An 18,409-nucleotide genomic window follows, 5' to 3' on the forward strand; every position below is an offset into this window, starting at 1 on the left:
GGACCGCGATTGGGTCAGCGGCAGATCCCTCTCCCTTCCCCAACCCGAGTACGTAGTTGTGACGGATGCGTCCCTCCAGGGCTGGGGAGGCTACATGGGAGAGGCGGAGATCAGAGGCCTCTGGTCTCCGGCGGAGTCCAGGCTCCACATCAACCTTCTGGAGCTGCAGGCGATCCTGCTTGCACTGAAGGCATTCCTCCCCTCTGTCCGGGGGAGTGTAGTGCATGTGTTCACGGACAACACCACCGCCATGTGGAACGGCAACAAACAGGGGAGGGTGGGGTTGTGGACCCTCTTCCAGGAGGCTCTGCGCCTCTGGCAGTGGCTGTAACATCGGGGGTGACCCTGGTGGTTCAACACCTGGCAGGTTCTCTGAACGCCAGGGCGGACAAGCTCAGCCGAAGGTGCATGATGGATCATGAATGGCGTCTGAACTCGGACGTTGTGCAAGGCCTCTTTCTGCAGTGGGGAGACCCCTAGTTAGATCTATTCGCCACCGAAGAGAACGCGCAATGTCATCAGTTCTGCGCGTTGGAATTTCCAAGGCGGCACTCGCTGGGGGACGCTTTTCGTTGCGAGTGGAGTTGCGGTCTGTTGTACGCCTTTCCGCCTATACCACTTCTGCCCAGAGTGCTGAAGAAAATCAAGCGCGACCGGGCCCAAGTCATCCTTTTGGCTCCGGACTGGGCGCGAAGGTACTGGTATCCCGAGCTACTCAGTATGTCAGTCGATCCTCCGATTCGTCTGCCTCTTCAGGAGGACCTTCTGTCGCAGCAACAGGGGACGGTCCTCCACCCGAACCTGTCCAGTCTCCACCTCCATGCTTGGAGATTGAGCGGCGACAGTTGAGGCCATTTGACTTGCCTCCTGAAGTCTGTACTGTGATTCTGGCAGCCAGGCGTCCCTCCACAAAGTCGGTATACGTCTGCAGGTGGAACAAATTTGTGGCATGGTGCACAGCAAAGGCTGTGGATCCTCTCAATGCCCCTCTTTCTGAGGTTCTTCTCTTCCTTCTTTCTCTTGCCTAGCAGGGCTCTGCTCTGGGCACTATCAAGGGCTACCTTTCTGCCCTTTACGCCTTCTTGAGGCTACCTGATCAGCCATCTTTGTTCAAGTCCCCCATTGTATATATATTCTTGAAGGGCATCACTCATATGTTCCCCCCTGTTCCTTTCGTGATGCCTCAGTGGGACTTGAACCTTGTACTAACTTATCTGATGTGCGCTCCCTTCGAGCCTCTTCACAACTGTCCTCTCCATCTTCTTACCCTCAAGACTGCTTTCCTGGTTGCCATCACCTCTGCCAGGAGAGTGAGTGAGCTCCAGGCTCTTTCTTCCAAACCTCCTTTCCTCTCTGTCCATCCGGACATGGTTGTGTTGCGGACAAGTAAACACGTAAAGGAGGGGACCCCTCTAACGTTACTTTTAAGGTCAGGGAAAAGAGGGGAAAAAAGAGAACAAGTATTGAAGAGATTCTCTCAAGACCTATATACTTTTAATTACCAACATTATTATTATAGTTAAGTTTGTAAAGCGCTCAGCTACCCGTAGGTTTCCCGGCGCTAAAACCAAAAAGATGAGAGGGGAGAGGCAGAAGAAAACTGTTAGATGTTAAATAACCAAGTTTTTACCTGTCTGCGAAACCTAAGGTAGTTGGGTTCAGTTCGTATCTGGAGGGGAAGAGAATTCCAGAGCAAGGGGGCAAGCCAGGCGAAAGAGCGGCCACCCATTCTGGCTTTTTTAACTCTGGGAACTGAAAATAAGTGTTGGCTAGATGATCGCAGATTGCGAGGGGGACAATATTGTTGTACCAAGAAGTTAAGGTAAGGTGGAGCTAGGCCAGTGTTTATTCTGTGCATAATACAGACGGCCTTGAATTTTGTCCGGTTTTCAATACGAAGCCAATGCAAAGTGCGTAGGGAGTTGGAGGTAGGGGATGTAGCAGGTAATTTGCAGAGTAGTCGCGCTGCCATGTTCTGGACAGTCTGCAGTTTACGGATCACCTCGTTACAGGCTCCCAGGAGAAGGATGTTCCCGTAGTCCAGTCTAGAGGTGATTAAGGCCTGGACCACGGTTTTCCGAGTGTCCAGGGGAAGCATCCATATGATCTTACTCGACCACTTAATGATAGTGATGCAAGTGGAAGAAGTTTTGATCACATGGTTCTTCATGGATAGTTGGTCGTCAAAAATGACGCAGAGGTTGCGTGCTGTTTTAGACGGGGTGGGGAAGTTGCCCATTTGAGAGGGCCAGTGTTGGGGTCCCCATAGGGTGGTGTAATGACCAAACAGAAAAGTTCTGTTTTACCCCCGTTCAGTTGCAATTTGTTGTCCAACATCCAGGCTGCGATGTTGCTCAGTCCTGTACATGATTTGCTTATTTCATTTTATTCACACACAACATCAATCTCAAAACTATTGAGTAACGTTTCTTTAGTATTTTATTTCATTATTCTTTATCATTTTCATTTCTTATGAATTTCATTATTCTTTGTTTAGCATTTTCATTTCTTATAACATTTTTTAAATCTTTTTGTATATAATTTTCTGCAAAATACATATTCCAACAAATACAACAACAATGTTATAATAAATAACCCCATGGCTATATAACCACAGCAATAATAATACAGTAACACTCATACACTACCATTCATTCTTAATACCATCCACACACTCCATACAAATGCAGTATCTAAAAAAATCTTGATATCATATGGCAAAAAAGGAGAAAAAATATTTTTGCCTAATTTTAAACCATCAGCTGTTAAAGATAGCTTCCACGCAAGGTCGACTCACGTTTCGGTGGGTTGTCCACCACCTTCCTCAGGACCTATGTAGATACAAACATTTCTTACATAACCAAAGCCGGGGGATATTTCAATTCAGTCAGTAGTATTGGGATTTTCAGCAATCCAAGTTAGCGACAAAATATTCTTACTCCTCCTATATTTCTATTAGCTGCCACAAAATAATTTTTGTATATATTCCCTTTTTCCTCTTAACAGGTGGGTCCCTTCTCACTAGAGATGATACTTTAGTATATGTCACTTTCGTAATTCCTTAAGAGGCGTTTTTTGGGGAGATTAATGTCGTAACGGACAGGGATCCCTCCTTATGCTTAGAATTCGTAATTTCTCATAGACCTCACTGTTGCGACCTTTGTAATTCTACGTCTTCCTCATCTGGGTGTCCCGCAAACCCGTGTTGCTGGGCGGCAAAAGGGAGCTTTTGCCACGCAGCAACACAGGTTTGCGACATTAATCTCCCCAAAAAACGCCTCTTTTAAGGAATTAGCATCAGCAATATAGAAGATGTCAAGGCTACTCCAGATCACAGCTATCCTGGCAGTGCCAATTGTCTCAGCTGATCCACAACAACAGATGTAAGAGATGTAAGTCTCTTTTTGGGTCAGGGAGTGAATCTAGAAGATACCATCACCAGCAGCAACAGATAAGCCCGTGTCTGCACCTTCCAGACCCCCTGCTGACTTTAGGATGATCCCTTTCCTTGGATTAGTATGGACATAGTTTTCAGACTTGGATTGATGTGTCAGTCTAATGCATTCTAAGTATTGTCTGTTTTTTTCCTTCGTTGTGCGAATAGCCCAAACACACCTGATAAGTGATTTCTAGGTGAAAACTTCAGGACTGGAACTAGTGTCGATGAGGACCTGGAGTGATGTGGCCAACCTAGCCAACTCAAATCCTCTGAACCTCACTCCTCTTTTAAACCACCAGAATTGTTTTGGGGAGAGTATACCATATTTCCATGAATTGGGAGATGGTCTACAGTACAGATCATTTGTTCGTCCAGCTCCTCTGCAAGAGCTGCACCCTTCCCTCTGGGATTCTAATCTCTTTAGTTTTTTTTTCACAACAGTTGTTGAGGGTCTAAGACCTATATTTGACCTCTGCCTCTTGTTGCTAATTCAGTAGATATTTCTCTGAGTGTTATCCTTGAGCAAGGTCCTGCTGGCACTCTTTACCCAGTAAAGGCTTCACTTCCGAAGAGAGGAGTCCTTGTGTTTATTTACTGTGATCCTCCTCCACAGCCTGTTTTTTACCTCCAAGCAGTTATTTGAGACTCCGTTAATTGGCTGAGAAATCTGCATGGAAGATTTATCCATCAGACAAAAGTACTTTTTGTGGCTACATTATCTATAGCAGATTTCTCACTACCCTCCCTTCTCCTGAGTTAGGTCTTTGACTAATAGGAACCCACTGTAGGCAAGTTTCTTATCTGCTGTATTTGTTCTTGTTTGTTCCTTTCTGCACACCTAGATGAAGAAAAAGTTCAGGAATTGATGTCTGTTTGCCGATTAGCACCAAATATACTGTCATCTTCAGCGGGTGTGTTGTGGCTAAATCTGCATGATGCCGTGTGGAAAACGCTTGATGTGGAAAGTTTTCATATCCAGTCTGGAGCTTGTATGTAGCTCATAAGATGTGGAATCTACGGGATGAATATGTATGTACCACAAATTTTGGTATCACAGGAAGTAACCTTTTTTTCTGCTTTCTTTTATTCGGTGTTTAGTGAAATGTTGGTTTATTGTCCAATTAACCTGGTAGCACAACTTTCTGGCGCCTTAAGCACAAAGCTCACAATTTTATGAACACAGAATACATATAAAAACAATTGAGGCATCTTGCCAGTACAATTTATATACATTACCAAATGTGCATAATTATTAAAGGTGTAAAATGTGTGTTGTCTTGGTCAACTTCAATAAAATATTCTTATTTTTTGTTCAGATATCATCCATGGGAATAACACCTTTTTTTGTGGAAAATGTCAGTGAACTACAGTTGTGTGCCATCAAGCTTGTGACTGCGGTAAGAAGACCCCTTGTTAAGTAATGTAATGCGTTGGGTCTAAAGTTAGACTTTGGATTCCAGCATATTGGCAAACTAATTTATTGGATGGTAAAGATAAGGCTGACATTTGAGGGTTTTTGAATGCGAAGAGTTCACCAACATTAATCAATCAATTCCTTAACATCCACGGTATAAATAAAACCTTTATAAATGTAAAGAAATTGCAAAAGGAGAATGTTACTCTAGTTAAGTACCTGGCTTCTTCAATGTTCTTATTCTCTGCTTAGAAATTGGTGAATTTAACATGGGATAGGGAGTGTGAAAGTTGGGGCGGAAGTGATATTGTGCCCATTCAAAGATCTCTCATAATGTTGAACCACTTTGGCCAATATCACTTGTCACACTGAGTGAGGCACATTATGCTGAAAGTGTACTGTACTTATAAACATATTTTGGTTTTAATTCATTTATCTGATAGAGATTTCTAGCTGCAGATTCCTTACAGTAGAATTTTCCCCAGGCGTCCGACTGGATCTGAAATTCTTTCCATGAGCAGTACCCCTGCACGCTGGTAGAAGGCGTTCATGCTAGGAGTGATGGGCATGGTGCCTATATAGATGCAACACCAGTGCTCTGATGTCAGTTCTTTTATTTCCACGCCAGTCAGCTCAGATCCAGAGACCGCTGCTCAGAGTCATATTTTGACTGTTTTTTTTTGTTGTCTTTTTGTAGAATTGTTGTTTAGAATTGACTCGTGGCCTGGCAGAGACATCAACAAGGAAGATACATTCTAGTCTTGTAGCACCTGTCACTAACTTATGTCGGTAACAGATCCACACCTTGTTTCTCTGGTATCTTAAGTGCGACCACGGTGCCAAGGACTTAATTGATTGTCACGCCATGCACCCCAAGGCCACGATCACTCAAGCTCCTTGCCTCTCGGTATGCAGCACTCTGCATCTCGGTCGAGCAGTCCTGGGATCGGTCTTGGAGCCATCGCTCTTCGTCTGTCATCCCACTCCGGTTAGTCCCACAAGAAGAAGAGCAAGACATCTTAATAGGTCTTTTATTTCACCCCGTCCGTCGAAGTCATCCACCGAGACAAGGGAGCGTTGACACTTGAAGCCTGGGTCTGATGTTGCACCTGGGTCCTCTCGGCGCCTCCCGGCGTTTTTAGGAGCGAGAGTGAACCCCACCCAGCTCCGAGAATTTTGAGGCGGTCTGTCCTCGCTGGAGCGCCTTAATTCCCTCAGGTTCAGAAGGGGCCGCTACTGGGTGCCTTCCAGCAGGGTCCACGTTAGGCACCAGTCGGCCCCCTTGGATCCACAGACAGATGAGGGCCGGCGCCGGTCAAGCCACCTCAACCTTCCGTAGCACCTCTCCTATGGGCTAGGGTTTGGGGAAGATTTGAGAGCGGCCACTGGGCCCTGAAGAATACCAGCCGCTAGACACCAGTATTTACTGGTGTGAGAATTTTGTCGAATACCAGTGGACTGGGCACTTCCCCCGATACTGGCTTGGTCTCGCCTTCTACCCTGGCTGTTGAGGAGGGAGCTTCATTTGCTATGGTTGTGAGGAGGGCTACTGAGGTCCTGGAACGTCCGCTACCCACTGTGGCTGTGAAGAAGACCGTCTTGACTGCGGTGCTTGTCAGGAGTCTGCCCATCTAAACACCTTATTCTGTTTAACCAAATCCTTAGACATTCTACTCTGGGACTGTGTCCCACCCCCGCAGGGGACTTCTCTCTCCCCACTCAACATCCCACTCTGGAGAGCTTGGTGGTCCAAGCCTCCACTTCCTGAGTAAATCCTGGTACATTGTCTACCACTCCCATCCCCTTTGGGATTCGATTGTGCAGGTGCTGCCTATGGTCCTGGAGGCGGCCTGGGCCATACTCTCCTAAGCTATGGCTGATGGGAGAGATGCAGATAAGTTCACAATGCGATGTGGGCTAGGCGAGACTGGCTATTCAGGGCGGTGTCTACCCCGGCGCCCGTTTGGGCCACGCCTGGCTGAGGATGACTGGCTTTTCAGGGAATGTCCAAGCTTTGCTTCTGGACATTCCATGTGTTGGCTCCCATCTTTTTGGAGACCAGGTGGACTCTGCTCTGGATTCCTTCAAAGATAGTAGAGCTACGGCCAGGTCCTTGGGCCTTTCCATGGCTGCTGTCAGCGTGAGTCTGCCTTCCGTTCCTTTTGTGGCCACTGAAGGGGGTTCCAGCCGCGTCTTCACCCGCCCACCCACCATAGCCCACAAGGTTCCCAGACACTGCACCCACAGACCACGTGGGTCAGGCAGATAGAGGTCAGCCCAGTCCACCACCCCGGCAGTCGCAGCCTCCAAGCCTCTTTAGTTTGCCCTCCAACCACCATGAACAACCAGTGGGCAAAAGGATGCATCATCACTTTCACCACATGAGGTCAGTACCATCAGACTGTTGGGTTTTCTAAATTGTCTGGAGGGGCTACTCCCTCCCCTTTGTGACCACCCCGCCACCCATGCCACCCACTTACGACAGGCGGACAAAAGACCATGTCTCCTTACTCCGCCAGGAAGTGGTGGCTCTTTTGGCAAAGGGAGCCATAGAAAGGGTGCTGGCATCAGGAGTAGGTTATGGTTACTATTCCCACAAATTTCTCATGCCCAAGAAAGTCTGAGGCCTTTGTACTATCGTAGCCCTGCACCCTCCCAATTTTTTCCTGAAAAAGGAAGAAATTGAAAATGCTCATGCTCGTTCAAGTCCTGTTTGCCTGGATCTGGGATACTCAATGGTAGCGTTGAACTTGCGGGATACTTCCACATTCTCATTCCTCCTGCCCACAGACATTACCATCAGTAGGTCACAAGCACTTTCAGTTCACTGTACTCCCCTATGGCCTCACCAGCACCCCTTGGGTGTTCACCAAGGTGATAACTGTGTTGCAGCTCATCAGCGGAGATCATGAGTGCCAGTCTTCCGCTATCTTGATGACTGGCTGTTAAAGGCAGGCTCTCCCTAGGCAGTCTTTTCCCTGGTCTAGACTATGGTGGACCTCTTGCACTCGCTTAGGTTAACTATAAACGTGCCAAAGTCACACCTGACCCCTTCTCGGATGCTCCCTTTCATCGGAGCGGTTTCAGGCTTATCCTCCCGAACAACGAGTTAGGGATACTCAGGCTATGATACTGATGTCTCTGCCTCTATTTTGTGTTTTGAGATTAACTCGGAGGCTGCTGGGCCTCATGACCTCCTGCATCTTGCTTGTTACACATGCCCGCTGGCATATCTGGGCTCTTCTGTGGGACCTGAAGTTCTAGTTGGTGCAGCATCAGGGGAATCTCTCCCACATGGTTCAGATCTCAGGGGGCACTGCAAAAGATCTGCTGTGGTGGTTAACAAACTGCGATTGGGTCAGTGCCACACCCCTCTCCCTTCCTTAGCCACATCTGACACTAGTGACCGATGCGTCACTCCTGGGAAGGGGCATCCATCTGGGAGAGGTGGAGATCAGAGGACTCTGGTCACCTGCTGAATCCAAATGCCCCTTCAACCTGCAGGAGCTCAGTGATCTGGCTGACATTGAAAGCCTTTCTACCCTTCATCAAGAGAAGGCTAAAGCAGGTGTTTACAGACAACACTAGCATCGTTTGGGGTTGTGTACCCCTGGTCTAGAGGCCCTGTGCCCTTGGACTTGGCTGGAACATCAGAGCTTATCCCTGGATCGTCCAACAACTACCATGTCTTGTGAACGCCAGGGCGGATGAACTCAGCTGAAGATGTTTAGTGGATCATGAATGGCGTCTGTCTGGAGGTGGTGCAAGGTCTTTCTTCAGTTGGGAGAACCTTGGTTAGATCTGTTCACCACCACTGAGAACGTGCATTATCCACAGTTTTGCACACCGTAGTTTGCAAGGCCACTTTCGCTCAGAGACTTTTTGACTCTAGTGCAGCTCAGTCCTCCTGTATGCCTTTTCGCCCATACCACTCCTGCCCAGAGTGCTCAGGAAGATCCGGAACGGCCAGGGTGAAGTCATTTTTTAGGCTTGGCGAGTCTAGTATCCCAAGTTGCTAAGCATGGTTATCTGTCCTCCGGGACCTAGCTTGTGCTGTGGCCTATTGACCAATGTGGTCATGTAGAGCCAATAAAGAAAGAAAAATTTCTTTCTAGAGTCCCCTCACTCACGGGGGTTGCCCCACGTTGACATGCTTCATCATTGGGGCCATCCCAGTTCTCTACGAAAAGCAACACGCCCCTTTTTGTAGAGAACTCTTCGTCGAGGGGACTCTAGAAAGAAATGTTTCTTTCTTTATTGGCGCTACATGACCACATTGGTCAATAGGCCACAACACAAGCTAGGTCCCGGAAACCAATACCGTGGGTTTCTTTTTTTCATGTTATGTCCTTGGAGGGCGTCCTAGTCTTCTATCCCTCTTTCTCTCCCCCCCCCTTTTGTTAATTAATATCTGTCTTCCGACCACCAGCAAGCCCCTTTGGGAGTAAGTTTTGTTGCAGGAGATAGGGAGAGTTCGCCACCTGAACCTGTCAACTCTCCTCATTCATGCCTGGAGATTGAGTAGCTACAGTTGACATCTTTCAACCTTCCACCTGAAGTCCGTAATGCCCTCTTGGCAGCCAGGCATCCCTTCACCTGGTCTGCCTCATGCCTCTGAAGAAAAGCGACTCCACAGGCTGGACCCAAAAAGAGTGTCGTGGGTCTACCTTGACTGCAGAAAATTGTTGGGTGGACCAGCGACTCTTCGTGGGGTATGTTAAAGGCCAGAAAGGGAAGTTGGTACAGAAATTGACTATCTCTCAATGGATCATGCTACGTATTAAAATCTGCTACGCATTGTCCAAGAACAAGCCTTTGAGGGTTTTGTGCTCATTACACGAGAAGCAAGGCTGCGGCCACTTATTTAGTACACTGAGTTCCTGTTGTGGACATATGCCACAGCAACGTGGGCATCTCTGTACACTTTTACCAAGTACTACAGCCTGGGCAGTCCGGTCCGTAGGGATGTACACTTTCCTTTTAATCCTGCACGACTTTTTAGTGAGAAATTGTTTTGCAGACCCACCTATGGGGAGGTATAGCTTGGGTAGTTCTAAGGTAAGAAATCTGCACTTAGAAGCCTTCATCAGGTGAACAAGTTACTTACCTTTGGTAACAACTTATCTGGTAGATATTCTATCTAGCCACAGATTCCTTACCCATCCACCTGTCCTCCCCGCTAAGTGAACAGATTTCTAGAGACCGAGTTGTTGGCCAGTGCTCTTCATGGCTCAGTGCTCCTGTTGTAGAAAGTTGCAAAAAGAAATGGTGGGAGGTGCTTATATAGACACCGTTCATGCCCTTTCGGCACACATGATATCTGGTTGAAAACGTGAGCGTTCTGAGACAGAAAAAGCACCATTGAACCATCATGGTCTCTAAAGTTTTTCACCACCCCCTCTTTTTAAAATACACCAGGACCCTATTGAGGCCCTGGTGTGATAGAAACAGGTTGACACAAAAAGGTAAAACTAGTATAGAAATGGCAGTTCTCTTCCAGGGGATCCTCATTAATAGTCATAAGCATTAGAATATTCCCACCCATGCTCAGGACCCCGGAAACACTATATTATATGTCCCCCACATATGTATACTCATATATATGTGTGTGTGTATATATATATATATATATATATATATATATATACACACACACAAAAAAGGAGGGAACTCTGGGTAGTTCTCAAGTTTAGGTGGAAAGCAGCCCCTGTTAGAGCACTCTCAACACCAGCGACACTCTAGATCTGCTCACCTCAAATGTCTGTTTTTCCATCAAAGTTTTTAAGCATAGGATTAGCACAGTGCTATCCACGCCGAGATAGAAAATGACAGTCTTTTGCAATTTATACAGCAAAGTCTTTAAGCATAGGAGTAGTACAGTGCTGTCCTTGCCGAGATAGAAAATTACAAAAGCCATTTATCACTCCAGGCACAATATTACAGTTTTGGATTAGTGAAATACCAACTCAAGCCAACCTGAAATGAGTAAAAGCAACCCCTGACACAGTGTTTCGCTCCAATTAGAGCTCTTCATATATATAAAACAAGCAATCTCAGCAAAATACACAATAGAGCTGGATTATGCTGTAAAGAATTTCCACCATACATGAAACATATGCATTAGAAACATGAAAAACAACACCACAGATTGTTTTAAAACTTTTTTAATGCTGAAAAAGCAGTAGAAATTCTCATTATATCCTGAAAGCATAGAAGGCTCCCAGGCTGCATTGCAAACACACAGTCTGAAAAGACTGACAAACTAACCTGTAGCTGCATGCTACAAAAAAAACTGACACCGTGCCTTTTAGCAGTACAAAAAGGGGTGGTGGTGATGGACGGAGAATCTGAATCAATCAAACACTCACACCCAGTCAACAGATCTGGGTTTAATCCATCACCGTTCTTTAGCCCACTCTGCCACCCCAGTTCAGACATGGGTATATGCAAATCAGTCTGACCCTGTGCCTCATGGGAACAGTCCAGCCCGAACTGCCAAGCCATTGCTTCCCTGGACCGGAAACAAGCTTCTAGGCACTCATGACCCCCAGTATCCCATCATGCCTCAGGGGTGACAGTTGGGTCAGTTGTTCTTTCCGGCTCCTTCAGAAAGGATCCTGGTTATACAGCTGCACTCTTTTTCTGTTTTCTGACAGAAAATTCACTCAGTTTTCAAATTTTTTGACCTTACTTCGACGTTTTTCATCTAGTCAAGTAGGTTTTCTCTTGTTGGTTGGCTTTTTCATCTTAAAATGCCTTCCCTTTTTGACAAATGCCCTTCTTGTGGCAAGAAGAAGGCAAAGACGGACAGCCATGAGGTATGCATTCTGTGCTTACCTGAAGACCATGACCCAAGAACCTGCCCTGCCCTCACTGTCAATCTCTGTCATCAAGAACTTTAAAAGACAGAGAGAGGATTTGTGTCTATGGCCTAGCCCATAGGTCTTCTAGAGGGAGGTCCCCAGCCAAGAAGAGCTCCAAGAGGTCCAGAGAACCTTCAAAGGGTGAGCCTTCTCATCCTGCAGCTTCAGCGAGCTTGGCGCTGGGTCATTCTTCAAAAAAACGATGTGTATCACTGTCTACGGTTGGCTCGCCGTCAAGATCAGGTATGTCGTCGTCGAGACGTCCAGACCTTCCACCATCGTCAACTCGGCGACGATCGGCGTCGATAGATAAGACCCCTCCGCCGTCATCAACCAGGCGACGACCGGCGTCGAGAAGTGAGACTCCTCCGCTGATGTCAACCAGGCGATGTTCAGCGACGAGTAGTTAGGAGCCTCCGCCTTCGGCGTCGTCACGATGTTCGGCGTCGAGAGCTGGCTCACCTCAGTCGTCGCAGGCTAAGCGACCGACATAGAGAGCCCCAAGTCCTCCGCCGTCGACAACCAGGCGTCGATCGGCGTCAAGGAGATCTTCATCGACGTTGCGTCGCCGTTCGCCGTCGAGGGCGACCAATACCCCTCCGCCGACGTCACATAGACATTCGATGTCAAGACAGGAAGCTCCGTCGTCGGCCACACAACGCCGCTCGACGTCGAGAGACCATCATTCATCACGCCGTTCGCCGTCGAGGCATACGACGTTGAGGTTGCTTGATCCACCGGCGCCACAGAGAGTCGGCGTCGAAGGAAAGGACCTCGTCGACGGCAGAGCCGCGCCGGTTGAGGTAGAGAGGTCATCATCGCTCGGGGTCGAGGCATGCGCCTTCGGAGCATTAGACGTCGAGGCACCATGAACGGTCCAGATCGACGTCGAGATAACATGAGCGAGCTGATCGCTCTGCTACAAGATCCAGGGATGGTTCAGTGATCCTAGTGACTGAATCAGCCTCCCGCCACTCTTCGGGCTCTTCCAGATCCCAGTCAAGATCCAGGAGTCCTGCCCGCAGACCTCCCACTGAGGGTGTGCAGTTGTCTCCCAGATGGAATAGGCCTCTGCACAATTGGCGAGACTCAGGAGCCACAAGACGGCTGCAGGAATATGTCAGCCCAGTGCACAGATCTCCACTGCAAAGACTGCTCGAGGAAGTGTATAGACACAGCCCTTCCAGGTGCAGAGAATAGATCGCCTGTGAGACAAGCTGCATCTCGTTCCCCTGCACGAGAAGAAAGTTTAGGGAGGTCTCGCGAGAGGAGACTCAATCGTTCCCCTAGACAGGAGGTACCAGCCAGAAGATCTCGAGAAAGAAGAGCTCGAACACCAGCTACCTCTTCTACCTGCTCTTCCATACGATATTACTCCCCGACCTTGGTTGATAGCCCTTTCTTTAGGGTTTCCCCGGTGGATGATATCAACACCTACCATGATGTCCTACAGAGGGGTGCACTGAAATTGAACATTGAGCTGTCTGTGCCACAGGTCTCCACAACAGTGATCTTTGAGACTCTTCACCAAGTCGGGGTCCCCTCCAGTGCTACTGTTGGTCCCAGGGATCATGGATCCTGTCAATGATGTGTTCCTGGCTCCAGCATCAGTAAAAGCGGTGCCGGCCTGCATCTAGAAGAAGTATAAGGCCGCACCCTCTGATCCGATCTTTGTGAAAGCGGACCCTCCTGTCGACTCAGTAGTTGTGGCGGCGGAACGAAAAACCCACTCAGTCTCTCCCTCCTCCTCAACTCCTCCTGACAAGGACAGCAAGTTGCAAGACTCGTGGGGCCGCAACGTCTGCAGTTCTGCCGCTTCGACGCTGAAGGTTTCTAGCGCGGCTGCGCTTTTAGGCAGGTACGATAGAGCCTTATGGGACTCAATGGAGCGTTTTAAATCTAAATTGCCTAAGGAGGACCAGCAAGACTTTAAGGAGACCCTGACGGAAGGAAGCCTGGAGGCTAATCAGATAATTAGCACTGCTGCAGATGGAGCAATACTGGCGGGACATACCTTTGCCCATGGGGTATGTGCCAGACGTTCGTCGTGGCTGCGCCTGACAGGCCTCAAGCCCGATGCGCAACAACTCATTCTGAACCTCCCGTTTACCGGCACATCTCTCTTTGGCCAACACACGGATGACCAAATGAGTCAGATGAAAGCCGAGCTCGACACCGTCAAGGCAGTTGGCCTAGAAAAAAAGAAAAAGTTTAAACACCGTTTAAAGACCAACAAAGGCAGAGGGGCTCAACAGAGGGTTCAAACCCCTCAGTGGTCGCAGAACAAATCCCAGGGCAAGACCCAGTTTCGGGGTGGTAAAGCCAACTGAGCTAGAGGTAGTCACCAGCAGTCCTCTACTTCGACGAGAGGAGGAAAACAATGAGCACTGGCTTCCTCTATCGCCGTTGTCCACTCCAGTGCGAGGAAGAGTTTCAAAACATCTGGCAGAGTGGGGCAGCATCACAAACGATCGGTGGGTGCTGAATACACTGTGCAATGGATATGTTCTTCGTTTCCGTGCGCCTCAACAGGACATTCACCCAAAGAAATCTCGTCCGCACCAACTCTATCTGCTCCGAATGAGGTGAAGGCTCTTCTCCAAAAACGAGCTATAGAAGAGGTGCCTCCCTCTCAAAGGGGAAAAGGAGTCTACTCCAGATACTTTCTTGTCCCCCAAAAAAGATCAGGAAAACAAGTTCCGGCCCATCCTGGATCTTCGTGTTCTGAACAAGAACATAGTCAAGGAGAAGTTCTGCATGCTTGCTCTTCACCAAATATGTCCACATCTGCAGGTAGGAGATTGGATGTGTTCGATGGACTTGCAAGATGCCTACTTCCACATTCCAATTGCCATGCGACATCGGAGGTTTTTAAGGTTTCTGGTGGGCAGCAAACACTACCAGTACAGGGTCCTGCCTTTTGGGCTAAAGTCGGCGCCTAGAGTCTTCACCAAATGCATGGCAGTGGTGGCAGCCTTTCTGCACAAAAAACGACTTTTCGTCTATCCCTACCTAGACGACTGGCTCATAAAAGGCCAATCTCTTCAACAAGTAGAGAACGACTTCCACCTTTGCCTGCTACAATTGCACAGACTCGGCCTCCACGTCAACATGGAGAAGTCAGTACAACTACCAACCCAATCCATACATTACCTGGGCTCCTTTCTGGATACAGAATTGGAAAAAGCGTGTCCTTCGGAGGAGAGTATTTTCTATGCAGCAGAAGTGCAGAGTTCTGCTAGTCCCAGAATCCAACAGCGCGTCAAGTAGCGTCTCTGCTGGGTTCCATGGCGTCCTGCATCTTCCTGATTCCTCACGCCAGGCTGAAGATGCGACCTTTGCAGCAGGCTCTGGAGGATCAATGGGATCAGTCGACAGGGCTCTGGGAAGACCAGATTTTTCTTTCCCAGGTGACGAAGACCTCCATCAAATCGTGGACTCACCCTCGCAACCTTCTGATGGGAGTGCCTTTTCACCAACCTCTCACGACAGTCTATAGTCACAGATGCGTCTCTCCAAGGCTGGGAAGCACACATGGGGTGTCTGCAGATTCAAGGAAGGTGGTCAGCAAAACAGACCTACCATATCAACATGCTGGAGCTTCAAGCAGTCCCCCAGACTGGCCTCGGCAGTGGTGGTACCCGGACTTTCTACAGCTGTCGGTGCTTCCACCCAGGAGACTGCCCTGCAGGCCGGACCTGCTGACCAAGATGAGGGGGAGGATTCTGCATCCCAACCTTCCCTCACTGCACTTAACAGCATGGCTCCTGAGGTCCTACAATACGGACATTTAAATTTGCCACCTGATTGTATGCACATTTTAAAGGAAGCGAAACGACCCTCCACAATAACGTCTTATGCGTTTAAGTGGAAGAGGTTTTTTCTTTGGTGCAGAGAACGTCACTTTGATCCCTCATCAGCACAGGAGGATGTGATTCTGCCTTACCTGCTGTGCCTAGCAAGATCTGGTCTTAAATATGCGTCGATCAGGGTGCACCTCTCTGCCATTACGGCTTATAGGAAGTCTCCTACTCAGCCCTCCTTCTTCCAGATGGAGGTGGTCAAGGACTTCTTACAGGGGTTGAATAAAGTGTTCCCCCCTGTTAGAAACCCTTCTCCTCCGTGGGAATTAAACCTAGTATTGTCTAAGTTGATGCCCCCCCCCCCTTTGAACCCATCCACAGAGCTTCCTTGCAACACCTATCGTGGAAGGCCGCTTTTCTAGTTGCAATTACATCAGCGCGCAGAGTAAGTGAAATACAAGCGCTGTGTACAAAAGAACCCTACACTGTTTTCCATCACAACAGAGTAGTCTTAAGGGCACATCCATCGTTTTTACCTAAGGTTGTCTCTGATTTTCATTTAAATCAGTCTATTTCTCTTCCTTCTTTTTTTCCAAACCCTACGACCCCGGCTGAGCGGTCTCTGCACTCTTTAGATCTCAAAAGAGTCCTTAAATTTTATTTGGAACAGACCAAAGAGAGTAGGAAGACAGACCAATTGTTTATCAACTATGGTCCGCTGAGAACGGGTTTTCCAGCTGCCAAGAGATCCATCTCCAGATGGATCGTCGCTTGTATTAAATTGGCTTTTTTTTACTTTTGTCACCTAAAGCACACTCTACTAGGGGGAAAGCGGCCACAGTAGCTTTCCTGCATGATGTCCCTATGTCAGAGATTTGCATGTCTGCAACCTGGAGATCAGTTCATACCTTTACAAGGCATTACTGTCTAGAATCTGATTCCAGGGCTGATACTCAAGTAGGATAAGCCTCTTTGAGGAATCTATTTGGATAGCCTGCGGCCTGTACGAGCTTATTTGTTTCTAGGCTTAGTAATGTTATTACTGTTTTGTTACTCCTTTGCCCGCAGGGAGATGAGTTGAGGCTCGCTATTCTATTCTAATGCTTATGACTATTGATGAGGATCCCCTGGAACAGAAGGATTAGTTACTTACCTGTAATCCTAGTTCTCTTTCAGGGGTATCCTCTTCAAAGCCATAAGCAACCCTCCCGCCTCCCCGGGCAAAGGATCTTTATTAACTTGGAGATATTGTTAACCTATTTGTAAAGAAGATTGATATATGAATGACATCGTAACACGAATGTGGGAATTGTAAAATATGAATCAGGGATCCAGATACATGATTAGTATCGTTCATTATGAAGAAATGTTGAAACTTTGAGAGTCTGGTTTCACTTGTTATTGTAGTCACATTGTGAGAAGGTGGCCTGATATGCAGTGCTCACTATTCTAGTGAACACTATGTATCAGTCCAGCAACCCTTATTGATGATTGGTTGTAAGTCAACCTTATAGACCAGCTATCCTAGTAGCGTGGATACGAGCAGTCTAAGGCTAAAGACTCGAGAGGGCGTGTTACGCCAGCTGTTATACCACACATATACCCCTTGAATACCCAGTGAAAGGACACCACACAAGTGTTATGAAAATAAACAAGATATTTATTAAGAATCACAACAGCCCTGTACTCTTTATGAGGACAGGGTACTAAGCACAAACCAAAACTCTTACAAAAATACTTAAGTTAGCACAGTATATACAAATGCCCGAGGGGCACGGAAAACCATATACTCTGAAAGTGGAATGCGAAATTACTAGCAGGTAAGTACAGTACTAATAGGCTTTGGAATCGCTAGGTCTTGACTATAGAATCTTCAGATTACTTATAGGAGGCCTAGGGGACTCGGGTGCAGAGTGTGCACTCTCACGCATGATGCGGGACAAAGTCTATGGTAGCTAGTAATGACAAAGTTAGTGTTCTCGGGCGAACCCGACCTGGTAGGAGGAAAACGAAAGTGGATTCTGACCCTTGGATAGTGAGGCTATGCTGGGGCACCGAAATGCCGAAGTTACCTAGCCCAGGGGCTGCAGCTGCATAGGTCTCAAAAGACGTTGGGAATCCTCGTAGACGGACCAGGAGCCTGGAAGAAAGAAGTTGCTGGCAGGCGACCAGTGAAGAAAGTTCGATGGATCCAAGCCTGGATCGAAGGAAGATGACACCTGAAAGCAGAGGGGACCAAGTTCGAGACTACTAGCCAGTAGTCAGGTGGCACCAGGAGGGCACCGGATGGTAGTCACCTCGACTAGGTGAGTGGGTGACGCTGTGCTCGCAGATCTCACGGACCAGGAGGCGTTGTCGGCGACCAGGATGGAGGAGCGAGCTGTCCCACGAAGTTTGATGCTGTCGGCGTCGCTGGACCCAGGATTGGGCAACAAAGCCTTGGCAAATTCAAGCCCACGCGGTGGACTCAAAATGGCGTCTGGAGTGGACCAGGAGGGTCCGGGGTGCCTCTCTTGAAGAAGGAAGCAAGGGCCAGTCTGGAGCAACCAGACCAGCAGCAGTGATGTCGTCGGGCATCGTGTAGAAGGCCACAAGCCAGCCGGCTAGTAGCCACACAGCGCGGTGAGCACGCAAAAGCAGAAGGGCCCCACGCAGATCGTGGAGATGCTGGAGGGCTGATCTTCGGTGCTGGAGCTGCTCAGGGTTGGGGCTTCTCGGACCCCAAAGCACTCACCAGTGGAGCACACGGTGGGCTTGTTACAAAGAAGTTGTGCAGTCTTGGCGATCGTCGGTCCCTCGAGGTCTCGTCGCACTCACAGTTCTCAGCTTTGCTGTAGAGGTGAGTAGAGGTCAGAGGTGCCAGGGAAGCCGGGTCTCGTCGAGCTGGGTC

General features: G+C 48.3%; 1 protein-coding gene across 2 annotated transcripts in view; it reads left to right on the forward strand.

The window, feature by feature from the left end:
- Nucleotides 1-18,409, forward strand: part of NIPBL (NIPBL cohesin loading factor) — a 1,086,041-nt gene that overhangs the window by 267,927 nt on the left and 799,705 nt on the right. For both annotated transcript variants that reach the window (XM_086960544.1, XM_086960543.1), the window contains exon 10: nucleotides 4,756-4,836. In XM_086960544.1, coding sequence (XP_086816670.1) covers nucleotides 4,756-4,836 — 81 coding nt within the window. The remainder of the gene's footprint in view (nucleotides 1-4,755; nucleotides 4,837-18,409) is intronic.

The sequence above is a fragment of the Lissotriton vulgaris genome, chromosome 3_1 (genome assembly GCF_964263255.1).
Source record: "Lissotriton vulgaris chromosome 3_1, aLisVul1.2, whole genome shotgun sequence".
In the NCBI taxonomy this organism is placed as follows: Eukaryota; Metazoa; Chordata; class Amphibia; order Caudata; family Salamandridae; genus Lissotriton; species Lissotriton vulgaris.